The 12,612-nt window shown below is 51.1% G+C and overlaps 1 protein-coding gene across 2 annotated transcripts in view; it reads right to left on the reverse strand.

Moving 5' to 3' along the window:
- Nucleotides 1-3,239: 3,239 nt before the first annotated feature.
- Nucleotides 3,240-12,612, reverse strand: part of Cdh4 (cadherin 4) — a 471,008-nt gene continuing 461,635 nt past the window's right edge. For both annotated transcript variants that reach the window (XM_038330671.1, XM_038330670.1), the window contains exons 12-16: nt 10,828-11,061; nt 9,411-9,644; nt 6,865-7,004; nt 6,098-6,262; nt 3,240-3,673 (exon numbers count right to left, since the gene is read on the reverse strand). In XM_038330671.1, the coding sequence (XP_038186599.1) occupies nt 3,467-3,673; nt 6,098-6,262; nt 6,865-7,004; nt 9,411-9,644; nt 10,828-11,061 (980 nt within the window). In that variant the 3' untranslated portion in view covers nt 3,240-3,466. The remainder of the gene's footprint in view (nt 3,674-6,097; nt 6,263-6,864; nt 7,005-9,410; nt 9,645-10,827; nt 11,062-12,612) is intronic.

Below are 12,612 nucleotides of genomic sequence, written 5' to 3' on the forward strand. Positions count from 1 at the left end.
TACTTCTTTTCCAAAGCCCAGAACAGTGCCCAAGTTTTGGCACAGCAGGTATCCAAGAAGCCGCTGTGTATGACAAGGTCTCACTTCTGGCACCAGCTGCCCTCAGGTCCTGCCCATGGCCCTGAATTCTGTCAGATTCCGAAATGTATGGAAAAACACAAGCAAGTCGGAGGCAGACTACTTAAAAGGGGATTTTATTTACTCCTTTGGAGCAGCGTGCTAACGCCCGACTCCTCTCCAGGACACGACAATTCCGCAAAACTCCTGTTCCCTTCGGAACCAAGACCACCTGGCACTAAAAACACATTGGAAACATTGACTCTTTCCCTTTTTTTCCCTTTTTTTCGATACAAAATGATACAAACGACAATACAAAATATTTGTGCTGTTGACGATTACAAAAAAGTCGGAACATCTGTCTCACCACATGCTCAGCTGCAGTGTGACCACGTCATACTCTGGTACCTTTCCCAAAACAACCACGGTCATGCGGGCTGCTACACATTTGTCCATTTTCAAAAATAAACATGCAACAAAAGAAACCATAATGAAAAAAAGGAGAGGAAGAAAAAAGCAAGATGCGTTCCAGATGATACGGAGGTGGTTTCCACCGGCCGGCTTGTGGGGCAGAGCCGGCTCGGTACCGTACCTGGCGCTCTGTGCAGGGCGATTCTGTCTTGAGTTTTTGGTTTTGCCTTTCAGCTTGGGTGGAAGTGGGAACTTTCCCTCCCAGTTTACCTTAGAGAGCACAGAGGTGTCACTTTCAATGGACCATGTACTCACTCTGGGGAAATTGATGCAGCTCTGAGGGCCTGACAACTGGCCATTACTCAGACACTTTGGTGGCAGGAGGCCCAGCATTTTGGATGGGCTGAAAGACATGAGAGAGAAAAGCTGCTGGCTGGGAGTCAGGTGTGACAAGGCTGATCGTGCCCAGGTATTCTTCCAAGCCGCTCAGCAGTGCAGGTTTCTCCCTAGAGGAACTAAACTGCATCCTCGTACTACACAGAGCTGGCCACCAGCCTCGTTTGGCTGGGCCCTGACCACAGACACGTCGTATCTTCAAGCTACGGGAGAGACATTTGACACTGACTGTATGCTTCGCTAATGCTAACTTGTTGGCCTTGGAACAGAGTTCCAAGATGAGTCTGGGGATGCGTGGACCCTATCTTTCTCTAGCCCCAGGGCTAATTGGGGGTGTTGGGTGAAAGGGGTAAGCTGTCGAGCTCTTGGGGAACCCCATGGACGTTTCTGCAGGGGCCTGGCAGTGACAGAGGCCTTTGCTGGGGGTCAGAGGGAGGTGGAGGCAGATGAGACATTCCTCCAGAGCTGATAGATTTGGTCCCTCCCGTCCCAGGGCTTGGGACTTCAGGGGAGTCCATGACACCATGTCACATGCACACGTCTCAATCATACGCACACTTCCAATAGAGCATTCACAGTTCTTAGGTTTCCCAGAATCAAACCCAGAAAATTCTTCTCATTCCCCCAGCCCTGACCCATAGTCATCCTACCAGTGGCCAGGCCAAGCTCAGTACCACCCTCACTGACTGCCAACCGGAGCAATTTGCATAGGAGAGCTTATCTCCCCACCCCGCCCCCTCCCCACCCCTGGCCTTCTGTTAGCTCTGTCGGCCTGGCTGGCTGTAGGGAAGATGATTCCTAGGGCAGCCATGGGAGCAGTGAGAATGGACACAGCTGAACGTATGGCCAGCTCAAGTCTAGGAGTTCGGAGAGGGGACAGGTTTGGTTTGGGAGAGAACCCTGACATCCAATGGGTCATACCCATAAGTTCAGCACCTGTGAGTTCACTCTGGTGCATCCAAAGCAGTCTGAAGAAGGGGGTGAACCTAGCCATAGTGTCAAGCCAGAGGCCACGAGGAACCATGACTTAGAGACCATTGGCTGGCATGCATGCTATCTCTTGGGTACCCCCAGCCCTTTCGAAGTCATCCTGGCCCCTAGTAGTAGGTATAGGCTGGGGATCCGGGAGGAACTTATTTTTTATCAATGCTGGAACTTCTGTTGTCTCCCCAAGGAGACCCAGACATCAAGCTACCAGCACTCTCAACCTCTTTCTTGGGGATCCAGGAAGCTGACCGCACAGGGTGCCCCTCCAGTATGGCCTTTCTGCCCCATCCCAGGGCTCCTTTGGGCCCAGACATGTGAATGTCCTAGGCCTATTTTCCCCTCTGGTGAAAAAGGCAGCTTTGCCATCTCTCACAGTCCTTGTCCATAGCCTGTTCTCTGTCCTACAGAAGTGGTCACCCTGCCCAGCCTGCCCTGCGTCAAGCTACCCACGGATAGTGCAATGCCAGATCCAGAGAACAATGGAAACGTGGGTCCAAGCCAGAGCATCTGTGGTCACATGGGCACAGTGAGAGAACCTCTCACCGGCCACTTAGAATAGGTCCTGACATCTATAGCAGTTCTTGGTGCCAGGCAGGAGCTTGGGCTAAAAGAGCCCAAGGAGGCCCAGCAGCTGCCACCGTCTGACAGGCTCTGCACTCTGCTGTCTGCACAGCCTGGGGAGTTTGTTGAGAGCATTTGGGGGTTCCGTTGAGGGGCGTTGTGATTGCTGTGCCTTCACGGGGATCCCTTGTGAAGGGTATTGCCAGGGTTTGGCAGGATGTTGTGGCTTCTGGACAACACGCTGTCCTGGACCAAAGCCATTTGGTGGTACCGGGGGTGACAGCTGGTCCAGAGTAGCTTTCTGGTGGACAGGGCAGTGGCCAAGTGCAGGGGCGAGGGCCAACTGGGGTGGCCTCTCGGCATCGCACCCGCCCCTGCTATTTACAGTATCTTGGTGGGCAGGACATGAGTTCAGGTGAAAGCCGAGTCCACACAGAAGTCTCTGCTGATGGGATTGGGCTAGCCCAGTGCTTCTTGGCACCGGAAAGTCTGGTCTTCACTTAGCAGCCTTGGAGAGCCCAAAGGGCTCAGGAGATACTGACCGGGCATGACAAAAGCTGTGGCCACCTGGACCCCATACTATTTTTGCAAATAAGCCATCCCCCCTTTTTTCTTAATAAAAGATTTTTTTTAAAAAAGACATATTCTCTCCCACTCCTTGTGTGTTGCCTCCAGAGGGGACCAGATGGGGTCAGGGCTGTGGGCGGGGCAGAGTTGGGGCCTCGGGCTGTCTCCTCTTTCAGTCACTCCTGAGTTAGGGAATCTGTCACGTGTACCAAAAGGCACTTTTGTTTTTTGTTTTTTATTTTAACAGTGCTTTTGTTGTAAGAAATTCAAGTTAGGGCTGTGCCTCTGGCTCTCCCTTTGCGGTACGTGGCTACTGAGATGCCGCAGTGGTGGTGGGCGCCTGGTGGCCTATGTTCGTACTGCACAGTTCCACTTGGGGGATGGCAGTGGGGAGGGACCTCTTGACACCAGAACAAATCCGGTGCCTTGGCTCAGTCCCGCTGCTCGGCCTCGAGTGTCCTCATTTTGGCGGGAGGGGTGAGGTTGGCTAGTCCTCCTCGCCACCCCCATACATGTCCGCCAGCTTCTTGAACCGGGGCCCCCAGTCATTCAAGTAGTCGTAATCTTGATCCCCGGAGCTGGAGGAGTCCAGGGAACTGACGGAGCCTGCAGTAGAACCACTGCCCTCATAGTCGAAGACTAGCAGAGAGTCATAGGGGGGTGCCGTGGGGTCATTGTCAGCAGCTCGAAGTCCCTGGAGATCACAGAGATGAGGGGTTAGGGTGGACAGAGGAAGACCCACCCAAGCAGGTGGGAGGAGGGCAGGATCTTGCATACAGTAGGTACTCAGTAATTGCTGCATATGTTCGTCTGCAGGGTGTTTCCAAGGACCAAACAATAAGTGTGTTTATGAGAGCACAGGGCTAGAGGTGGCTCGGTGGTAAAGAGCACTTGCTGTCCTTGCAGTACCCGCACGGCAGCTCACAACCATCTCTAACCCCAGTTCTAGGGGACTCACCCCATCTTCTGACCTTGTGTATACGCATGGTGCACAGACATACGCAGGGGGAGCACCATACACATAAAATAAAATTTATAAATCTGAGGAAAAAGGGCACGGAGTGTAGGGCCAGGAGGCTCAGAGCCACTGACAGCTACATCAAGAATGAGGTGGGTACTGACTGGGCCATGTGTAGTGTTAGGGTCGGAACGTGGTTAGGTGTAGGGTTAAGCAGAGCTGGGTTCGCGTTAGGGTTGTGGTATGGGTCGGGTGAGATGTCGAGTCTATTCAGCCCAGGCCTTGATCTCATTGTGGGGTTCAGATGACTGAATCACCATGTTCAGTTCTCTGCAGAGCCTTGTGCTCTGAGGCCAGGACTCCGCCCCTTGAGCCTGGCCCTCAGCCTTCACACTCCTAATTCTTTTTCCCCTCATGATCTTTTTCTCTGCTTTTTATTATTTACTTTTTATTCCCACCCCCATCCTTTCCTTCTTCAGTTGGGAGTTTCATTCTTTTGCATTCATTCTTCCTAATCGTCCATTACGTTCTGAATGCTTTGCCTGTTCTCATGAGTGCACTTTGGCCCACCTCTGCCCTGGGAAGAGAACGTGGTTCTCATAGCCTGTGTCTTTACTCTCTGTAATTTCTTCCAAGTGACTTGAGAATGGGCTGTGGACTGTAGCTTGCAGGTTGGTGGGGCGTGCTTTGCAGGGTCTAAACATTTTGTTGCTCATGGTACTGTCTGAATGTCAGTGGCTGTGTGGTCTGAATGTAATTGGCTTCCATAGTCTCCTAGGGAATGGCACTATTAGGAGGTGTGTCTTTGTTGGAGTAGGTATGGCCTTGTTAGAGGAAGTGTGTCACTGTGGGGGCAGGCTTGGAGGTTTCCTATGCTCAGGTTCCACCCAGTGTCTCAGTTGACTTCCTGTGTCTCAGTTTCCCCTCCAGTATCATGTCTGCCTGCATGCCTCTATGCGCCCCACCATGATGATAATGGACCGAACCTCTGAAACTGTAAGCGAGCCACCCCAGTTAAACTCTTTACAAGAGTTGCTGTGGTCATGGTGTCTCTTCACGGCAATAAAAACCCTAAGAAATGGCTTTCAGGTAACTTTAGACCTTGGTGATATCTCCTCTTATGAATGTTCTGAGGAAACGTCTGGATGTTTGCTGACTGACAACCTGGGTTATCATGTAAGAGAATCAGCCCTGGCTGAAGTATAAGTGTTGCTGACTCCACTTCAAATACAATGAGTCTTGAGGACCTGGTAGTAAAGCCACAACCCACCTACTCCCACTAGCTTGCTAGTGGTTAGGCGGGGTCACAGATGGGACCCCAGGGAAGCCACTCTCCCTGTTTCTTTTTGCTTTACTGCAGAAGAAGGTGGACAGAGGTGTTAGCCAGGGAAACGTTTGGTTGAACAACGACATTTCCTGACAGAAAAGTAATTTGCTTTCCAGAACTATAGTAACTAGTTTTTCTAGATTCCCCTCTCCCAGTATGGCTGGCTTTAAGAGGTCATCTGACATCTGTCAATGTTTCTTGGTTACTCCTAGCAATGGCTAACCACATGCCCCAAAAGGGAACTTCTCTTTCTCTTCCCCGCATCCCCTTTCTGCCCTACAGCTGCTCCAGCCTGGAAGTAGATGGCGAGTTCTCTGGTTTATTGAGCCAGAGATCTCCCGATGCAGATCCAGCCACCACCTGCCAAAGCCATTTGTTTCCCTTTCAAAACCTTTGTAAGAGTCGGAGTGGCGTGATGTGCAGCCTGAGCCTTTCCTGGCTCAATTTTAAGAGACCAAGCTTCTCTAAGGTGTGGAGGTCTTGCTTTAATACAGCCTAATGCTGAAGGCAGGAAGGGCTCTGTGGGGTGCATGGTACCAGGGTTCTGGTGTGGGTGGGAAGGCCATTCCCAGCTGAACTGGCTTTGTGTGTCCAAAAGCTGTATTGGTACCTTTGCTGTTTCTCCTGAGACTAGTTCTTCCTTCTGTTACCCTATTGCAGGCAAAGGGGCCTAAATGGTCCCAATTCCCCCTGAGCAACTGGGAACCTTAGGCCTCCTCAGAGGCACCAAGCCACACAGCAGGAGGCCTGGCCACCTCTGACCCTGCAGAGCTCTGAGTGTAGGATTTCCTTTGAAAGGGGACTCCTTGCTCAGGTCCTTCCAAGGTTCATACCTCATTGATGAAGTCTCCGATGTCGCCTGGGTGGGGCACCACAGGCCTGACTGGGTACTGGGGCTCGGCACCTACTGGCCGTTCATCCACCCGCCGCACACCAGGGGCCTTGCTCAGCACATGCTCCATGGCTTCCGGCTGTTGTAGCTGGCTGAGGTCATAGTCCTGGGGATGGAGGCCAAGTGAGTCAGGGGAACTGGAGTGTGCAGGGGGGTAATAGGCAGGGCAACCTGTTCAGTTTTGTCACCTGCCCAGAGGGTGCCACTGTACCAGTCGCCAAGCACACTTAAGTGTCCTATTCCAGCCCCCAGGCCTGTCCCTTCCACACAATCCACTTCTTATCTAGCCATGGAGTCCATGTCTGCCAGCGGCCTTGCCGAGGCCGGGAACTCTCTCCTGGCAGATGACCTTTCTCGCTTGCGGCTTAGCAGCCTTGTACTGCCACCTTGCTCCCTTAGAGCTGATGGGAAAGGGCTGGGTCCTCCTCGCAGTTATAGGCTAGCTCTGTGTAGATCACCCACTCTAGTCAGAGAGCACCTCCCCCCGCAGTGGGAGTATCCAGGACGTGGGTGTTGGCGTCCCCAGAAGACTCTGGCCTGTTTCCTCCAGGACAACAATGGGGAGGTGATTGGAGAGGGAGGAGCATGGGAGGAGGATGCTGATAGAGCCTGCATAGTCTGTAGCCTGTGCCCGGGTTATGAAAGGCTAAAGCCCCAGCATGAGCCCCGCTGAGCCCAGTAGCAGGGAGGCTGAGACCTGGGGCTCACCTGGTCCTCCTCGCCACCTCCTTCCTCGTCGTACTTCAGGATGTTGTCACGCACATCGTCCTCAGGGTCGATGAGCAGCTGCTTTGTGTGTCGTTCCTTTTCCCTCCGCTTCATCCACACAACGAACAACAGGACCATGACTACGAGAAGAGGGGCTGCATTGTGAGCACTGTATGCATACGTGGGTGTGTCTGCGCACATATCTTTCCAGGTGTAAAACGTGTGCATGCATGGCTTTGTGTGTATGCAAACATGCATGCCCGGGCATATCATGAACATATGATGGTTGGATGCATGTGTATTCTGTGTTCATATACATTAGCAGGTAGGTATGTGTGTAGCTATGCCCTGTCCTTACACCCTACAGTGGGGTTACCGATAGGTGCAGTTAAGCCCAGGGATTCTAGAAATTTGAACTCAGGCCCATAGACTTTTGTAGTAACTGCTCTTACTTCTGAGTTGGCTCTCTCCACTCCCTGCTGTGCAATTCTTTCTGTGAATATTTTATCAGTAACTGATTGCATACACAGATGTGGAATCTGAGGGTGTGAATGGCCCACTTGATCCATTTCTTCCTTCATAGAGGTGGCTTACTGAGCACAGGTATCCCTACCTAAGGTCAGAAGGGCAAAGGTAGAGGGTGACCTTTATTCTTCAAAACTATGGGAAGGTGAGGCAATGTGTCCAGAAGGCAATGGGGAGGGTTTCAGGGTACCATGTTTCTAGGCAGGAGCCATGATGGGGTGATGCTCTCATGGTGGAAGGAGACTGGGGGGGGGACCCAGAAAGGGCCTCAGGGCTGAGAGGAAGCCTCTGGAGGCCCCAGGCTACTCCCAGGGAATACTCTGGGCTAAGGGGTAGCTTACCCAGGAAGGAAGGCTGATTGGGGAGCAATCCCCGGGGTTCTTTTACACAAAGAACTCAGGTGCAAAATGAGGAATTATATCACCTCTCTATCACATTGTGGATGTGCCTGCCTTGCCACCTGCCTCGGCTACATGTCCTGTGTCACTCTGCTTAGCCCTGGACCCCTGGGAGCCTCAGCTTTTCCATACTCCTTCCTGATAGGTCTCTGCTTCTGTCTGAGTTCTGAGGGCAGGGCTCCTGTGACTACCACAGGAGATAGGGCATTGGATCCTCATGAAGATGTCGTCTCTAGTCTGCTTCCTGTTGCCTTTGCCATCTTGCCATTGTTAGCCATGAAAAAAAAAAGGAGGTCCCAGTGAAGCACTCCAGGGCGTGGGGTTGGGAGGGTGAGTATCAGTAGGGAAAGGGAAGTGGGGAGCGTGGGAAAGGCGGCAGACTGTTTGCAGGCTGGTCAACTCGATCAAGTGGCTGTGATAAGAAAGACTGTAGCTAGCTTGGAGGCCAGACCCTGCAAGTGACAGATAGTATTTCTTTCAAACATAGAAGGAGGTGGTAGCCAGGGGACCTCTTGATATGATCCAGGTTGTGGGCAGGGAACTCAAGTGAGAGCCAATGAGCTCCCACCTGTGAGCATCTAAGCAGAAACCAGAACCCTTGAGCTACTCTCCACCAGATCAAGTGGCCAGAGAGTCAGCTGTGCAGCTGGAGTCTCAAACATGTCACCCGGAGGGAGCTTGTGGGAGAAGGGACATGTTCCCATAAGCCTCACTCTCTGATCAGGCCACAGGGGTACCGGATCCCTGGCTTGGTGCACCCAGCAGCCTGGAGAGGGATCCAGGCTCTCTCTGGCTTGTAGGTCGGCTCACTTCCACTTGGGTACTGTCTACTGTTGAGTTCTCTATCCTTGTCCCTTGTGTCTTCAGAGGAAAACGCAGGCCCAGTCCCACCCCAGAGTCACCTCCCACATAGTGGGGCTGTTTCTGATCCCACATAAGGAAGACACCACACTGACTGTCTGGTTAAAGGCCTTGGAACCAGATGTCATTAGAACCTTGAATCTGGAATAGAAGAGAGACGGAGTGGTCATGATGTGGCTCATTCTGGTCTAAGCTGGGGACCTGATGCTTGGTCTTTAGTCCTTTCCTGTACATGGTGGAATTAACTCAGTGTAATTAGGAGAGGGGATGTTGGCCCTCTGTCACGGCTGCTATTGTGGTCTCTGGGCTACTGTGGACCAGGTCAGCTGTCCAGGTGGGAAGATGGAACCTCAGGGTCATTTCTAAGCATCCTTCTTGTTCCCCATAGCCCTGAATCCTGTTCAGGGATCCATGGGGAGACAAGGGCTGGAGTTGGGATGTTGACAGACAGGGACTGTCATTCCCTCTGTGTCCATTTGAGAGTGGCTTGCAGATACTGGAGGCCCAGGAAGGGGCCAGCCTGGGGACTCAGGGGCCATTGGGAGGCAGAGTCGGAAGATGGACCAGATATGGGCAGGCTAGCCCTCCATCTGGGCTAGAGTGACGAGGTGGGAGATCCTGCTTTCGTATCCCGTGTGGACTTCAGGGATGTTCCGAGTAGATAGGAAGCTGCTAAGTGAAGTGGCTATATAGCGCTTGGATCTCATTCCGCCCTGGCTGTCTGTGGGACACAGTGCCCGCGCCCAAGAAGCCCGCACTCACTTAGCAGGATCACGATGCAGATGAGGATAGCCACGATGGCGCCCGTGCCCAGGCCGGCTGCAGCCACGGCACCGATGGTGGTGCAGTCACCATTCTCGTCACACGGGCACACCTTGACTTTTATGATGGACGTGTTGGACAGGGGAGGGTTTCCAGAGTCCGTGACAATGATGGGGACGTCATACATCCCTGCCTCCAGGTACAGAATGCGCAAACTGAGCTGGGCGTAGTCACCTGGAGTGAGGAACAGCAACACTGAGCCAATGGTCGGCTCTCCTTCCCACGGAAGACTTCCATAGGTAGTCACTGAGTCTGATAGCACGAAAATCTCTCTCACACATACACATATGCATGCACATACATCATGCACTCATATGCACATACAACATAGTGCATGCACACACTCACAAGTACACACATTCTCTCTCTCTCTCTCTCTCTCTCTCTCTCTCTCTCTCTCTCTCTCTCTCTCTCTCTCTCCCACCATGCCATTTAGTTAAAGACACTGAGTTGGAGAGATGGTTTCATTAGTGAAATTCCTGCCACATGAGGGTCTGAGTTTTAGCCCCCAAGACTCATGTAGAAAGCCTGGCTCAGAGTATATACTAAATAGTCCCAGAGCTGGGGAGGTAGAAGCAGGCAGATTTTTGGAGCTTGAAGTCAGCCAGAGAGGCCCTATCTGAACAAGCAAGGTGGACTGCTCTCAAGGAGCAATAGTGGAGCTTGCCTATGGCCTCCTGTGTACATGCACATACATGTATCTACACATATGTGTACCTTGCACACATACACGGACAGACAAAGCTAAAATATTGACCATATCAAAAAAGAGAGTCAACATATAGGATGAAGAGATGATTCTCTGAATGTATAGAGTTTTATGAAGTCAATTAGGGGGAAAAAAAACTCTCCCAAAGAAAAAAGGCAAAGGAACCCAAACCTTTACACATGCAAGTCCTGTACTGGTAGCCTGGAGACAGAAGGAAGCAATGGCTTTGCTTTCTGAAGCCTCTCATGTTGGTAAGGGCACAAGGGCATAAATGGGCCTTGCACCTCTGGGAAGTTGTAATGACCCTAGGGCTGGCCACACCCGAGAATGAGGTCACCCTGTCCTGGGGGTAACAGGAGGGAGTTCCTCCTAAAAGGGTGCAGGCTTCAGGGGCCAGTCCACCCACAGTGACTGCCAGCATGGTCCAAGCTAGGCTCTGTCTAAAAAATAGCCAGGCACTAGGAAGAAATGAATGGCTTCGTGGTGGGGACAGGAGTACACAGGGCCATATCCCCAGCCTTGTATGTGAACTCTCTGGGAGGGCGGGGCTGTTTCCCATCTATGTGGTTCACTGCTCCTTGGTGATGATCCTGGGCTACATCCTAGATACCAGCTCTGCCTGGCCAGGGCTCTGCTGGGTGGGCTCACCGTTTAGGCGGGTGATGGTCCAGTTCTTCCTCACTGTAGTGGGGATGAAAGGCAACTCAAAGACGTAGGGGCCGATGTTGGGGTCCATGTCGGCATCGGCTGCAGTGATGTTGATGGCGTTGAGGCCTGGCCTCTCGCAGATCTGCGCCTCCTTGGGCAGCAGCTGTGGTGCATTGTCATTGATGTCAATGAGGTAGATCTGCAGGGTCCCAGTGCCACTGGCTGGGGGGATCCCTGTAGGACAGAGGACAGACAGATGTGTGAAGGCCCCAGCAAGACACACCTACATGCTGACCGGAATTCCTTCTCCACCTTGTAACCTGCTGTTGAAAAAGACCAGGTGCTCTTCTCTGAACAAGGGCTGGGTGCTCACCAAGGGCTGTCTGTACAGCATATTAAAAATCTTGTTTTTTGAGATTTTTTTTTGCTTGTTTTATGTGTTCATGTTGCCCACATGTATGTCTCAGAATCACATCTGTGCATTGCTCACAGAGCCAGAAGAAGGTGTTGGATCCCCTGGAACTAGAGTAACAGATGGTTGTAAGTTTCCATGTGGGTGCTGGGAATTGAACCTGGGTCCTCTGAAAGAACCATTGAGCCATCTCTCCAGTGCCTCTACAGTCAACTTTGTAGATGACAAGGACTATGGGACCTTGGTGCAGCCAGTCAGGTTAGGTTGGAGTTTCTCTGGCTGTCATTTGCTATGGGAACAGCTTTGGCAGGATTTCTGGACAGAGAGGATGCTGGGAAGAAAAAGGCAGAAACACCAGGAGATGCAGAACAAGCAGGATGGGCGCTATGGAGATGAGGTAATAAAGCCATGAGGCGGAAAGTAAACGAATAAAAATGGGTTAATTAAATTATAATAGCTAGTTAAAAACAAGCCTAGGCTACGACCAAGCTTTCATAATTAATAGTAAGTCTCCATGTCATTTTTTATAAGCTGGTCACCCAAAGAAAAATCTGTCTATAAATGGCATCCAACATGGGGCTCAAATATCCAACCCAGAGAAAGCTAAGAAAAGCTCTGGACAAGTAGCCAGATGTGGTTTTCTAGTCCTGCAGTCTGTCAGGCAAGCTAGTGCTCGGGCGTCACTACCTGCGGGCTGGAGCCAGCCTCCAGTGCGGTGTGGCAGTGCCATGCGCTAAGCTAAGCTGTGCCGGTGGCTGACAGAACATAGTAGTACAAAGATTAGTCTCACAATCAGACACAACGCCCATGTTCCCAAGAGGTGGGCTGGGTGGTTTTTGGTTGTTTGGTGGGTTATGGATGTTTGTCATCACTTAGGGGGGTTGGTTACAAGTTGTAACTGGTCATGGTCAGCATCTAAACAAAGGAGATTAGATTCAGGGATCTCTTTCTGAAATGAAAACAGGGGTTGGGGAGAGACATAGTATAGAAATGATGGGATAAAGGGGTGGATTATTGAGTCTACTTTTGAACAACTACTAGTCTCAAATATTTTACAGTGGTATGTATTTTTGTATATTGATACAAATTTAAGGTTATTGTTACACTGTATATATCTTTCTACCCCTGTTTAAGGTATTGCACCTGTGCAGCTCATTTTAAAAGATTATGTAAAGTTTTAGTCTTTGAAAGCTATTTAGGATATTAAAGAAACATAGGTTGATAGTTTAGCCATCTATAACAATCAAATTTATAGTCATGTTAGGTATGTTTTCAAGTTCAAACAGAGGTATAAGATATGTGGTCTTCAGATACTTCAAAGACTTACAGAATATGGCATTTAAGCTGTTTTAATAACGTAAGGCTTTTCATGA

The sequence above is a fragment of the Arvicola amphibius genome, chromosome 5 (assembly GCF_903992535.2).
Source record: "Arvicola amphibius chromosome 5, mArvAmp1.2, whole genome shotgun sequence".
Taxonomy (NCBI): Eukaryota; Metazoa; Chordata; class Mammalia; order Rodentia; family Cricetidae; genus Arvicola; species Arvicola amphibius.